Source organism: Microplitis demolitor, chromosome 7 (assembly GCF_026212275.2).
Source record: "Microplitis demolitor isolate Queensland-Clemson2020A chromosome 7, iyMicDemo2.1a, whole genome shotgun sequence".
NCBI lineage: Eukaryota > Metazoa > Arthropoda > Insecta > Hymenoptera > Braconidae > Microplitis > Microplitis demolitor.
Window position 1 is genome coordinate 19,228,476 of NC_068551.1, and position 15,539 is coordinate 19,244,014.

The window sequence follows — 15,539 nt, forward strand, 5'->3', positions numbered from 1 at the left end:
TTTGCGCTCGAGCTCGGCACTTGCGCAACTTCGATTTACCCCCTTCTCCAGGCGACTTCTACCCTAAACTCTCAACTGGGATCCCTGCACCCCTTTTCCTACCCTACTCGTGCTTTTACTCTCTACCTATAGCTATAGCATACTAACTAAACCATTAGAGAGAGAGTTTGTCTGACTACGACACCGACTACTATGGGTATGACTGTACTCGTGACTCCTTGTTCCTCTGCTGACGTGCCCCCTCTCGCGAAAACCCGTTAGCCCAACACTACCCCCGCTATATCTGTACCCATACTGTTGCAAATCCTGCACTCATCTCTCCCAGTATCGTTCCACCACCACCTCGAGCACCTCCACCAGCTCGAACTCTGCCACCAGTTCTACCACGCTGTCTACTTAAAACTCCTACTACTATAAAAATGTGTGCATCCCCGTTGGCGATACCCGCCACGGCCGCCACGCAGCCACGCTACCAGTGAACCACCACCGGTTTCACCACCGACTCGAGTAGAGCAAGCAGTAGCATAGCGCCGCTGCTACACCGACAACTGCTGACTCCGCAGTCCCGCGTACTCTAGTACGGGTTCTTTCGTCTTACGGGCTACGTAACGTGTCTTCTAACTACTCTCATATATATGTTCATATATATATGTACAAACTTTATCCTCTGTACTTTTACCTGCTAAAAAAAAGATAATAAATCCTGGAGTAGCCATTTGCTGAGTTACATCTTTCATCTATAAACTATTTATACTAGACAGCAAGACAAATTACTGGCTGTCAAGTGTTGCTTGATTGTTGCTGTACAACTGTAATATAAGCTAAGCTGTAACGGCTCAACTCCCCAAGAGAATGAGGTCCCGCCGGAAAATCAAGCCGGCCGGCGGCTGACGTCGGAACCACTGAGCGCAACTATCACTTCTACCCTGTGTATTTCCCTTTGTAAAATACTACACTTGAGTTTGTTCCTGTTAGTTTGTAGTTGTAACATGTAAAAATACTTTATCTGCAAACGTACATGCATACAAATATATGTCTCCACATATGTGGACACGGCGCACAGATCGTTTAGATACATGATTATCCTCTTAAACGGCGAGTGTCATCTTCTGGCGTGTTGCTCTCGCCACTGGCATCCTTGAGCAATAAACTCCATTCCCGTAAATGCCATAAAGTTGCGCTTTGGAATTTAAACGAACGGATATAACGACAACGACGACAACAACGACAACAACAACCAGAACGACTGGAGCTGGGAGAGAGAAAGAGAAAAGAGGAAAGCGGAAGAGGAAAAGGAAAACCTGGATGGGAAGAGCCAAACCGAAAAGAGAGACGAGGTTCGTTTGTGTCTATACATTATTCAACGGAGCGTGTGTTTTTGCTTATGCACAAACTACTTTTTAATTAACGTTTTTTCCGCTGGATATATAACATACTATAGTTAGTTTACTTTTCGGTTATTTTGCTATCGGAACATCTTTCAATTATTTAAGTCATCAAATTTTTCATTTTTTTTTGTCTTCGGTAGTGTGGCAAGGCGTTTTAAAAATATATATATATATATATTTATATATACACTGTACAAAGGCGGTGTTAATAAAATGGAATCGGTGTAGCGGTGTTAAGATGGTGTACGTAATGAGTTAATTAACTACGAACGGAGTATAAGGGTGTGAGCATAAGTGTCTACAGTCAAAAATTCGTGACAGGACTAACATCCATAAACAGAAAAAATTTTTTTGGCTCAATTAAATTTTTCTCACCCCAAGGAAATTTTTGTTTTCGATTCATGATGCAAAAAAGCCAAGAAATTTTGTTTCTCTGTACCGAAAATATTCACGAGACAAAATTTTCACAATATTCCTGAAAAAAGGGCCAAATATTACAATTTGTCATAAATGTTGTCTGAGAAAAAAAATACTATTTTCCAAACAATAATTTCTTGGTTCAAAAAATCTGTTGAAAATATTTATTTTGTCATTATTAATTATCAATTTTTTGAGAAAAGAGGATCAAATTTATTTTTGTTATATGAATTTGATATTATATTGTAAGTGAATAAAAGAATAGCTTTACTTGAATTAAATAAAAATTAATTCCTTCAATTCTACGAATTTTTGAGACAAAATTATATATTCTCAAAAATTATCAAGAATATATGTTCTTGTATGAAGTAAATGTTCTTAATAAAAGTATTTTTTTTCTCATGGATATTTTTGATGTGAATATTAAAGTTCGTGGATAATTTTGACGACGGTATTTAGACGTTGGACCGACAAAGTTACAAAACCATTATCAATTGAGATAAAAGTAATTTAAATACCTATAAAGTAAGCAATGTCACTTTTATCAAACTGAACTTTTGATCCCTTTTCAAATTAAATATGAAGCGACTACAATAATTATTTTTATTGCACCTCTGATTTTTCTGGGTGACTTGGTTTGCGAAACTTTAATCATAAAATTTGTTTGCATATTTTATTCAATAACATCAGAATTTAATCAAGGACTCATTCACTCTATAAACTGATAAATCATATTAATTTTGAAGCAAAAAATTTTTCATTTGAAATACAGTTCGATTTCCGATACTTTAAAAATAATACTTTTTTTTCCAATACCATAAAAATTTTAACACCAAGATACCGGACTCGCACCGTTTTTTTTCAGTGTATATATAAAATATATATAAGACAAGTTTTGTGGATCGAGTTATATATAATATAAATGTGGAGTTTAGAGTTTTTTATTTTAAAAGTGTATGTTTTCTGGCAGATACTTTTGAGGAAAGACTTTTCTGCACTTTATAAGATAAACTAAGAAAGCTTTGTTTACATTCAACGTGCATTTACCGAGTAAGAGATCTTAAAGTCGAGTTCACCGAATGTACACCTCCATTCCCGGCTTATAACTAACAACATTTGACGGGATCCCACACTTTTCTCTTACTTAACTCATACCGGTACCCTCAACTATATTCTGGAGATCGTTACCCATTTAACTTTTTATCTGAGAGCTTTCGCTTACTTGCCACTATCTCTATCCAGTATTTTCTGGACTCTCTGGTGATTTCGTAGTTACATTTGACGTTGTAGATGGAGACTACCAGCAAGTTCCTTTACTTTACGATAATTCTGCTACAATGTCACGTACACCCCCTCGACTCTTACAACGTGCCCTGTGCCTTCAATACTATGTGTCTCTGCTGGATCTCGGATGAAGATGAGTTTACACGAATGGACATCAGCTGCCTCGGCGTGCCCTTTTCTCGATTTCCCGGTAGGTCACTATCTTTTATTCTTTTCCTTTTTTTTTTAAATATTTATTTATTGTACAGACTTTTGGTACTTTTCACTAATCTATGGGGCACTAAATTAAATTATAAATTTAACAATAAAAATGTGTAAGTTATAGAGCATAAAGGAATAAAAATAGAGTAATAAGGGAGAATTTTAGGGAGAAAAAAAACTAAAACTCTCGTTCCATTCATGCAACAAAGTCTATTGTACTCCGGTATACTTGAAACCTTGAAACGAAAAAAAAACAAGTCTACCACTTGATGTACAATCGCACCCATATGTACCAGATTTTTACACAAGAATACATAGATATATATATGTATACATATAAGCATTTTTTTATATAGACATATATATGTATCTGTGAAAACCTAGGGTGGATGCCTTTGATGATCGACTAGAAGGTACATCCGAGGAAACCACATCAAAGACATCTCGTATCACTTTTCAAATTGTATACACGTTTTCTCTAACGTTTTCTCGCGTTTTTCGCTCACACACTCAAACTTTTCCATATATACAAACATAAATTCATCCACTCACCCACACTGTATCAGCAAGTATGAATGTACATTTTATATGCACTTTTCAAAAGGATATAGAGACACATTTCCGTAATTTAGTCTTCTCTATTTATTTTTACTATTTTTTACCCAGCACTCCGACGCGAAAACACTTGTTCTGTCTAGAGTATGTTCTCCGGCAACCTACTTCAGCTCGAGTCTATGCGCGATGCATTCATATCTCTATATATATATATATATACATATATATATATATGTATATACAAGTGCGCGTATCTGAAAAAGATTTCGCAATAACTCTAATGAGTATTTTTGTTTGAATTTAATTAATTAAATAACAAAATAAATGAAACCTCATGTATTTGCAATCCACATATAATTAACCTACGCTCTCTACAACAGTGTCCACATGTATACTATAGTCTATAGTACAGTGTAGTAGTTAGCGAATGATAAGTGACTTTTAACACCTTGTGACTCTCCGAAATCTGGCGCTAATCCGTTCCCGCATTCTCGGCATCGCCATGTGATAATAATTTTAAAAAGTGTGCAGTCCATGGTTTATGCAGTGTTAAATTCATAACTAGTTGGGCACAAAAAGGGCCAGAGTGTTTTACACCAGCCAGTATCACGCGAAAGCTCGGGTGCCGTATACTCGCTACGAGCGGTCTGGAGAGTCATCTACTGCACCCAGTACACTTCTATATAGTATATATATATATAAGATAGTGTATACTAGATACTAGACACTAGACACTAGACTATATGCTGTAGGTTATATAATATATGTGTATGAAGGGACTAGCATACTGAATACTGCAGTTTCCTCACAATTTATATCCATTATTTCCTGAATACCAGGAGAAAGCATTAATACGGATGTACAATAGAAAACAATAAGCGGTGTACAGGGATACCACAATGCACTTTAACTTTCTGGTCCTTATGGTCCTTCTGCTCGTCGTATTCCCAATTTTCTCGGACCAATACCTCCTTCTTATTATTATTATTATTATTATTGTTGTTATTATTAAATAATTTAAGTACTTTATATACAAGACATTTAATCTATTGTTAATAGAAGCCAAGTTCGCTATCAAAAGACTTTTGTTATTGACTTGACAAAGAGATAGTTGGATCTTGGTTGGAAAAATTTAAGGAAAGAGTTTTAGATGAAAAAGGGGATGAATTTTCAGTGAACTCAGACTTGGAGTCGTGAGTTTTAGAATTCACGAGTCACAAGTTTGAGTTTTGTGTGACAAGTTAAGACTAGTGGGCTTGTGGAGATAAAAATTTAACTTTATCGTAAGTTTTATTTATCCTTAGATGTATCGGTGAGTTATGTGGCACAGCTGGACATCGTGAACTCGGGAATGTTGGCACTGGAAAATGACGCACTGGTGAGTTCCTCGGGAATTGAAGCGCTTGGGCTCATGAGCAATCGTCTGGTGAGCATCGGTGAGAAGTCTCTCGTGTGAGTGTTTGCACTACTTGTTCATATACTCTTTTATATATAGCCCATAAGTATATACATGTATATATATGCAGTTTTACTACTTCGACCCTTACTTTCTTCTCCAATCTTCATCGATTTACTATACGTGTACTTTATATATTTATTTATTTTTTGTATTTTTTTATTTTAGAGTTTCGTTGATCGCGACCCGGTGTATTTTACGCCCACGGAAATTGTCTTTCATCGATTACTTACTCTCTTTCTTATTTTACTTTTATCTTTGTCGCTCTCTTTATTTTTCATTTAAATTTTTCTGTTTTTGTTTATAATTTATTTTCTTACCCTGCGATCGAACTTTTTACTATTATAATACTTTATTTTTCTTCTATTATCCAAAGGCATTTTAAATAAATTTTTTTTTTCGATAACCAAATTTAAGAAAACAATAAAAAAATATATATATATATGTAATGTGGATTTTTCCATAAAATATTATTTTTAAATTTACAATTCGATTGTTTGCGAAAAAAAAAATAAAAGATAAAATCCTTTAATTTCTTTTCAGCCGAAATTATGAGTCAGTTCATTGGACGTAAAAAATCTGAGCGATTTAAAATTTTCGAGGATTACTCGGCTTACAAATAAAAAAAATCCTTTAATATTTTATCTGATTCGTGACCTGAATTGAGTCAAAAATAAAAAATAATAAAGACATATATATATATATATATTTATTTTTTTTTTTAATGAATTTAATAACGAAAATATTTAATAATTCAAAACAAAAATTTTTAATTTTTATTTAGAAAAAAAAAAAAGTAATAAGTAAAATATCAGAAATTTGAAAAAATTTATATTTTATCACTCTCGAATGATTTTTTGTAAAGTGGTATATTTATTACCTTCACAAATATCGTTTTCAATCGAAAGTTATTGGAAAAAGAGTAAAAAAAAAATTCAATGGCGGTCTTTTTTAATTTTAAAAAATTTTTCTTTGCTTGACCAGCGGAGTATCGGGGAGTTTACGATCACTGGATCTGAGCTATAACTCGTTGGAGGAAATGCCGTTCAAAGCACTGCGAGGATTGAAAAAGTTGAATTGGCTCAACATGCACAGGTAAGAAAAGAAAAAAACTAACAAGAAGAAGAAGTATAAGAAGACGACAAAGTCACACAAAAAGCGAATAAGAAAAATAGTGAAAATAAAAAGGGAGAACAAGTTAGATTTTACTGTTGTCACGCTCTTCCTCTAAATCGATCTTACGTCAGTATACGATTAATAGTTTTTACCTTCGAACAATATCCAACTTCTCTATTTACTTAAAAATTTATATTTATCCATTTTAGTCTTTCAGTCTCGGAAAATTTCATTATTCATGAATTCCATAACGAATAATAAACAATAACGTTAAGTAAACGAATTCCAATGATAAAAAAGTCTTACAGAAACTTTTTATATTTTTTTCTGCTTCCGGTATCGGTACACCGAAACAACTGAGCTCTACAATAAAATTCAAAATTTATTATATATATATATAAATATATATTTTATATTTATGTAGCTATGTAACTGGCTATATATATAAATGTATATATTTTTCAAACCGCCGCACAGCTTTTTTCAGACACCCGATACGCGGATTAAAAAGTATCCGATACGTTAATTGCCCGCGGCTTCTATTTCCCGCGTTTATACCATTTCATTTCCCATTGCCGAGCATAGTATTAGTTATATATACATTTATAAAATGAAATAAACCCTCCATTATTCCTATAATCTTTTTTTTTTTTTTTTTTTTTTTTTTTTTTTTTTTTTTAATAATAATCCATTTCGAATTGGCCGATAAAAAAAAATATATTCAATAGCCATTTATGAATCTACAAAAAAAAAAATTCATTTAAAATTGATTTTATCATTTATTATCGTACTCAAATTTTATCTGCACTAAAAATGAAATTAAAAAATCAAATAAAAGATAACTGATTCAATTATTCATTTTACTGGGTTTCAAGTACATTTTTATTGAGACGCAATACAAAATGAGACGTAATTTCTATAAAAAATTAATTTATTCAAAAATTTATCATTCATAGAAATTCGTAGAATATGTAAATTAATGAAAAAATTTAACTCAGTGGCCAATTTACCCTACTTTACATTTTTCCCACTTTTTTCAAAACGATTTCATTTTGCGCGGAAATTTTCCAATAAATAGCGGCCCATTTCGCCCCAGTTATGTATTTAAAGTTCGCAGACGATTAAAAATTTTTGAATTTTTTTTTAACAATTTAATATTAAAAAAAAAAAAAATGAAAAAAATGCACCTGTAGAAAATTAAAAAAACTATAGGTGCAATTTTTTAAAAATATTTTTTTTTTAATGTATGGCTTTTAAATAAAATTCAAAAATTATTAAACGTTGGCTGACTTCAGTATCATATGTATTTCTGTAAAAAGTGATTTATTTAAATTTTTGAATTATTTTCAGCAATCATATGACAAGTTTGGACGTTGATTGGGGCCATGTGTCAGAAACATTGACCAACGGATTTTTCGGGGATAACAGTATAGCCGAACTTCCGCGTGTGTTATCACACTTTAATAATTTAATGTGGTTAAATTTGGACGATAATAACATAAAACAAGTGCCAGAAGAGTCATTGGCTCGAAATATTCGTACAATAAGTCTGAATAATAATTTGATAACTAATTTTCCGCAGAGTGTTGCTAATTTGAATTCACTGGGCCGAATATACTTGCGTGGAAATTCGATAAAAATCCTAGAACTACCGTCGGCATTCAAAAGCGCTTCTATTGAATCGATAGACTTGAGTGACAACATGATTGAGTCTATTCATGTTTTGACAACAGCTGTTATCAGTAATAATGTTTATAAAAATTCAACGAAAGTTGTTATAAAAGATTTGAATTTGTCAAACAATAAGTTGTCAGTGATAGCATCTGGTGTGTTCCGGTTTGTGGAAACTCGTCGGCTCCATCTGTCAGCAAACAATATAAGTTACATTGACGACGGAGCGTTTAATGGTCTCGAGAATACTTTGGAGTACCTAAATTTGGATAATAACGATCTGCATAACATCCCGAGTGCATTGTCGACTCTCAAGAGGATCACTTACCTCTATCTAGCTAATAACAATATTTACAATATTACCGCAGATGCTTTTGAATCATACAACGAGTACTTACGTGTCCTCTCTCTGGCAACAAATAATTTACTGACAGTACCCGTAACAGCGCTATCCTCGTGTCAAAGGCTTCAGCATCTTAATTTAGGTTACAATAAAATCAGCTATGTCTTCCCCGGGGACTTTGAGTGGGCGAAAAATCTCGAGATACTTCTTCTTCGAAACAATGTGCTGTCAAAACTCAAGTCTGGAACTTTCAAAGGGGCATACAAACTGCGGGAACTCAGTTTGTCATTCAATCAATTGACCGAATTAGACGACAAAGCCTTCTTGGGTATTGAAGAGAGTTTAGAAATTCTTGAAATGAGTTTCGCATTTTCTACAGATATTTATCCGAAAATAGCTCTTGCTCCACTCACCAATTTACAGTGGCTTGTACTCGACAACAACAATTTCCATGTACTTGAATCAGAGGCACTCTATTCGTTCAACCAGCTACGTTACATTAATTTGGAATCCAATCGGCTGCATTATCTCCCGGATAAATTGTTTTTGCCGGAAGTACACGGCGAGTTGCGGGACATTAAAATAGGTTATAATTATTTGGAGGAATTGCCGGCGGGTCTATTTACAAATTTAACAGAACTGAGAACAATAGATTTGACGGGGAATCGATTACATTTTCTATCAGCCGGTACTGTTGAAGATTGTATGAAATTAGTAACTGTTTCACTGGCTTACAACCGTATCACGACAATGGAAAAGGGTGCATTTCGTCGGTTATCCAGCCTCAGGTTTCTCAATTTAGAATTTAACGCTCTAACTGCTCTTGATTTGGATGCAATTGTCAAGTCCGGTGGTACGGAATTTTCACTAAACGTCTCTTTCAATTCTATCTCGACAATAAATACTCAATTTCGATTGAATAATCTCACTAGCATCGATCTCGGTTACAACAACATAACGGTCTTGCCCAGTGATACCTTCGCCAAGATTACAAATTTGAAAACCCTGTACTTGCGTGGAAATTATATCGTCACTCTATATCCCGGTGAGCTATTTTTACTACTCTTTAAACTTTTCCCGCTTTCTCACTTTCCATTGTTGACAAATATCCTTTTTATCCTTCTGTCTCTCTTTCATTTTATTTTTTTTGTATGTTTGTTTTTTATTAACTCATGCACAATAGGTTTTTACGGCGTTGAAAGTGCTGTTAAAATGTTTTTTTTTTTTATATAAAAAGTTAAATAATTAAGTGCAGCATAATCAAGTTACGAGTTGTTGCTATTTCAATGTACGAATGTACCAACATTTAACATATGCGTGTACAAATGGAATAAAGGTAGTCGAGTGTAATTTCTATTTCAAAGTGACATTTCTAAAACGTAAGGCATACATATCCATGTATTTATGTACATACCTATCAGTATACGTATATATGTATTTATGTGCATATAGATAACTTTGTATCTATATATATATGTCGCAGTGTGTGTTAAAGCAACATTCTGACGCGGTGCTTTCATGCTTCGGTGCACTGAAGGTATAATCCTAGTTAAGCACTTGACTAAAGTGGCCATTAAAAATCATGATCTAAAAAGCGGTTAAATTAAACGACCTAATGATCACTCAGGCTTGAAAACAAAAATTATTTTTAATTTCATACAAACTATAAACGACAATTTTGCTTATTTTTTTTAATTAAAAATTTTTTTTCATCTTAACAAACTTTTTTTAAATTATGTCTCTTAGAAAACTTTAAGACTCTCTTTTAATCGGGTTACATTAATTTTTTTTTTGAGGTTACTAGGGCAGCGCGGGAAAATTTAAAAACAAATTTTGAAATATTCATTTTTTTGGGATATAGTGTAAAAAATTTAAAGTTAACGCGGATTAAATTCAGAGTTAATGAGGACTGATGACTGTTAAGAAAATACAGATTACTCCGATGTCACAGATTGATTTTTTTTTAAAACGAAAGTTTGAATAAATTGAAATTTAAATAGAGTCCGTAATCACTCTGAATTAACTCCCGATTTTTTGAAGTGTAGTAATTTTTTAGTTAGGAAAAGTAGGGCAAAGTGAGCCTCTTAAGAAATGAGGGCTTATATGTAATACAAATTACTTATTGTAATAATTGTTAACTTGTTATCTAAATTAGTCCCAATACGCGAATATAAATATATTTTTACTTTATAAAATTTGATAATTTATATTCCAGGGACATTTGCACTAGAGCATCTGGAGACACTGAACCTCCAAGATAATCGGCTGGTGACATTAAGAAAGCAGACGTTTCACGGAACATCACTTTTACAACAATTGGATCTGAGCCGAAACTCACTGTCACAATTATCCACGGAGCAATTTCGTAATCTACGTAATCTCCGTATCCTGAATTTGTCAGGGAATCATATAAGATCGTTATCCCGCGACGTGTTTGAGGGTACACGTATCGAGACACTGGATTTGAGCTCAAATAGAATCAGTATCGTGCCTTCCTTAGCGTTTCTCGAAGTGGGTTACACACTCCGCGATTTGAATCTAGCCGAAAATTTAATTGAACATTTGGACTCATCCGCGTTTCCACTTTCCCAGCTTATTAAATTAAACCTGGCAAATAACCGCCTGACAATATTGCCTGACAATTCTTTCGTTTCGGTCAACAAATTACTGAGCCTTAATCTGTCAAACAATCACATACAGGCCAATTTCAAAGAACTGTTCCATTACCTACCAGATTTGAGGCAGCTCTATCTGGCTAATTGTGGTCTTAGACGAGTGCCAGTCCTGCCGCTGGGCAATCTCAACATTCTCGATCTGTCATTCAACGCTATTCAAGCTTTTGAGCAAGCAAATGTACAGTATCTCGGGTCCCTCAAGGTATTAAAGCTCGTTAACAACTCCCTCAATGCTGTGCCAGATGTCAGACTACGGCTTCTACGACATCTCGATCTATCGGACAATCCTATCGAGGTAAGATCAAATCATACTGTGTCCATTTACATCATATATATGTAAATAATAGACAAGTTTGTCAAAATCAACACGTCAGAAATTGTCAATGTTAATTCAAAATTTTTATTTGAATCCCGAAATTTCAACTCTCTTTCAAATTTTAAATTTTTGAATAGTAGCTTTGTTTTCTCAAGTAATTATCTTGTAAATTCATGTCTCAGTTCCGCTTACATCCTGAAAAAATTTTAATTATTCAAAAAAATATAATTTTGTCATGTAGGAAAAAATTTTCTGATTATTTGTAAACCTCCAAATGGTTCGAAAACTAAAAAATAATTTTAAAAATTCCATACGCATATTTGGTGCTCGGACTATCCGCACATCTCTAGTAAATTGACTTTCTTAATAGCTTACATGACATTTGTTAAATCTTTGGTTTGCAAAATGGCTGCTGGCGTATTTGGATTCGAGTTTTAGCAACGCTATAGTTTACTTCATTAGGGTAATAAAGCTTTAACACTAAACTGCTTTATCAGCTGATCAATTAAAGGAGTCAATAGATTTTGAATACGTTTACTCACTTAAAGCCTACACAATACAACACAATACAATACTCCATTATGCGTTCCGACGTACATTATTTAGTCCAACGCAAACGTATTTCAGACAATTGGTCTCTCTTCACCTCAGGTATTTACTCTGACTATATATATAGATATATATATGTATATAAGGGACTCGGAAGGTAATATTGTTTCAGTATTACGCTATTGATGAAGCAAATGATAATGTTTGGCGAATTTCGAAAAGCCGAGTGGCCAGTAGCTTTCTACAAACCGATAACGTTAAAGCTATTTTATTTTACAAAAGTGTTAGAACAATATTTTTTAACGGGGATGAACTTTCTATCCCGATAAACCGAGTATTTTAGAAGAGAAACCACACCGTCTGTACCTACTTCGAGTAGAACGAGAACGAGAGAACGAGGGTCAAGCAGCGATACCTCGGGATTAGAGACTAAGGGCCCGTTTTAACGGAGTTAAACTAAAACTTGGGTTGAGATGACCTCAAGTTGACCAAGTAACTCGGACACTATATTTTATAACAAGATTTATAATAAACTTTAATAATTACAAGCGATAGTTTGATAAATTAGTCATACGGCCTACATTTATCGGACTCACAAAAATACTCATAAGTTTTTTTTAAACTCCTCAAGTTTCATATCCGGGCCGAATTATATTAACAGACAAAACTTTTTACTCTTCATGGCCTCGCTTAGCTTGTTCCGAACTTGCAGGTTACAGTAATTAGAGGTACTGATTATTGATTATAGTAAAACCCAAGATTATAAGGGTTAAGGTATAGCGCACACTTGAGCGGCTGCTCCAAACAGCCAAATCTCCGACCAATAGTTAGCATACAATATACTACATACTACGCCGCAATATCATAGGCCAATAATTATTAATGCTGAGGACTATAGCCTGCAGATATAAGGCATTAAATTGATTGCGATTATTATTACTTATTGTTTTGTTAATTATCTTTATCAAAAATCTGGCAAGTGGGTCTACTAATGGAATGCGTGGTAAAATTTATGTTTATAGATTTCGATTCTTACTCATTCATTTTAATTGAGTAAAAAAAAAACGGGGTAAATTGGTCAAGTAGTAAAAACTTTTCGAAATTTTGACCAAATAAAAAATTTCTTTTGTAAAAATTTTTCTATAGTCTAGAAAAAAGGGGTAAGTTGGTCAAGTAGTAAAATCTTTCGAAATTTTGGCCAAATAAAAAATTTCTTTTGTAAATATTTATCTATAGTCTAGAAAAAAAAAACGGGGTAAGTTGGTCAAGTAGTAAAAACTTTTCGAAATTCTGACCAAATAAAAAATTTCTTTTGTAAAAATTTATCTATAGTTTAGAAAAAAAAATGGGGTAAGTTGATCAAGTAGTAAAAATTTTTCGAAATTTTGACCAAATAAAAAATTTCTTTTGTAAATATTTATTTATAGTTTAGAAAAAAAACGGGGTAAGTAAGAAGGTTTCGAAATTTTGAGCAAAAAAAAAATTTTTTCGTGTTTTTTATCATTAAACGACAAAGTCTAAATTAGAATTAAAAAAATTTAATTTTGTTTAAAAATGGTGTCTTTTTTTATTCCACTCCCTATGGTAATTTAATTATCTTTAAAAAAAATATTTACAGAAATAATATAAATAGCTATCAGTGTCTAAGAAGTTATATACTTTTTTATAAATAACTAAATAAATTACCAAGTATAATTTTAATTAAACAGAGTACTAAAAAAAGTTTAAAATAGATTTCTAGTAAAAAAAAGTTCCCAAGCATCCCATTTTGCTTAATGTATTTGTCTGTGTGCGTGCGTGTGTGAATATAAATGTATTCCGTTTTTATTTTGGGATGTTACAGGCCCTCGAGAAAGAGACATTCTACGGGTATCCCCGTCTTGAGAGTCTGGTGTTACGTAAATTATCTCGTATCAGATTTATTGATAACGAGTGTTTACGTTATTTAAAGTACTTGAAAGAACTGAGTATCCAAACGTGGCCTTCGGTTGATAATTATAATTTACAAGGACTTTTAAGTGGATTACCTCTGCGCACCGTCGAGATAGAAGTCACCGAGAGAATACTCAAGACACAGATACACAATACTTTTACAAAGCGACTGAGGGAGCTTACGATAACGGGTCAAGAGCTCGAGGCTATTTCTCCGGAAGCATTCTTGACCATCCAAGCAGGCGAGCTTATTCTCAGAATCAAGGACACCCACGTAAGACGCTTCCAGTCGGATATCTTTTTATCGCTGGCACGTACAATGTCGCAGCTTACACTTGATTTACGCAACAATCATATCAACGAGCTCAGCCCTTCAGTCATCTATGGGAATCTCTCATGGGAAACTGTTGGCACGAACCTCGTTGCCGGTAACTATTAAACAAACTTTACCTAATACATATTAATACTTATTTTACAATTTATCATACGTACACATTTACTCATCCATTATGCAACTTTTTTTTTATTTTATTTTATTTTTTTCATTCACATTGACAACTTTTTTTTCTACTTTCTACTGTACAATTTTTTCATTCGTATTTGAGTCATTTACATTTAAATTTGTTTCTGACACATTTTTGTTATTATCAACTTTTAATCTCTAATTTATATTTCATTTTTACATTTATTATACTTAAATTTAATTATACTTTCAATGCACGTTCATCAAATAGTTTTATAAATTTATCACTAAAAAATAAATATGACGTAAAAAATTTTATTTTAAAGCTTTTAGTGTCTACGTTAAAATTATGACACAAAATTTTTTAAAAATCCCAATATAATAATTTTTTTAAATTTTTACACCAAAAAATTTTGATTTAAAATTAAAAAAATTCAAACCAATGAGCAAACAAATATTTTTTTTTGACACAATAATTTAAGTCCGAATTTTTCCAATAATTTTTAAATTTAAATTGATGACCGCGTGAATTAATTTCCCGCTAAAAAAATTCAAATTTAAATATTAATTAAATTAATTATACTTGTTATTGCTCGAGCTCATAGATAAATTTACGTATATAAAATAGACAATAGACATCAAATTACTCTTATATATATAATGATCAGTATATAGAATAATAATAATAATAATAACAATGGAGGGTATTATTATTTTTTAGTTATGTTAGAATAGTGTGAAAAGATCTGTAAGTGAGTATATATATTTATATATGATTCGAAATTCTCCAGGTGGTCTTCAGGTGTCGGGGAATCCCCTCGAGTGTGATTGCGAGATCGCATGGCTAAGTCTCTGGCTACGTCGATGGCTCCGTGAGGCCCGGCAAATTCACACAGCCTCTCAGTCAGACGCCCGACAACTGAGGAGCCAGGCAGGACGGGCAGTCTGCACAGAAACTACCCCATCTTACTCGTCAGATCGAGTGCTTCTGACCCTCGGGACACCTCACACTGCTTGCCAAGCGTCTGCCTTGAGTTCCGGACACCTCTCACGACCGCCATTACCGTCCCAACTCGGCTCCCGAGTTGTTATTCTTCTTTTTATCATCAGATTCGGCATCGACTGTACCTAGTACTTCCAAATTACGGTAATGCTTTGTTAAATATTTATATA

The 15,539-nt window shown here is 33.2% G+C and overlaps 2 protein-coding genes across 2 annotated transcripts in view; one reads left to right on the forward strand and one right to left on the reverse strand.

Moving 5' to 3' along the window:
• The window catches only part of LOC103575115 (NADPH oxidase 5), a 36,290-nt gene extending 25,085 nt beyond the window's left edge, over nucleotides 1-11,205 (reverse strand). The window contains exon 1 of the mRNA XM_008554758.2: nucleotides 11,163-11,205. The gene's annotated coding sequence lies outside the window, so the exon portion shown is untranslated. The remainder of the gene's footprint in view (nucleotides 1-11,162) is intronic.
• LOC103575123 (chaoptin) lies at nucleotides 1,274-15,518 on the forward strand. The gene is made up of 8 exons (XM_008554769.2): nucleotides 1,274-1,337; nucleotides 3,096-3,279; nucleotides 5,150-5,297; nucleotides 6,286-6,396; nucleotides 7,768-9,476; nucleotides 10,647-11,401; nucleotides 13,815-14,331; nucleotides 15,158-15,518. The coding sequence occupies exons 2-8, from the start codon at nucleotides 3,096-3,098 to the stop codon at nucleotides 15,496-15,498; spliced, it is 3,765 nt and encodes a 1,254-aa protein (XP_008552991.1). The 5' UTR covers nucleotides 1,274-1,337; the 3' UTR covers nucleotides 15,499-15,518.
• Nucleotides 15,519-15,539: the final 21 nt, after the last annotated feature.

Bases quoted from the DNA above. Each gene is read 5' to 3' on its own strand.
- LOC103575123 (XM_008554769.2), top strand. From the start codon at position 3,096: ATGGAGACTACCAGCAAGTTCCTTTACTTTACGATAATTCTGCTACAA. The intron at 6,397-7,767 runs GTAAGAAAAGAA...AATTATTTTCAG, and splicing joins AATTGGCTCAACATGCACAG to CAATCATATGACAAGTTTGG. The intron at 14,332-15,157 runs GTAACTATTAAA...GAAATTCTCCAG, and splicing joins TGGCACGAACCTCGTTGCCG to GTGGTCTTCAGGTGTCGGGG.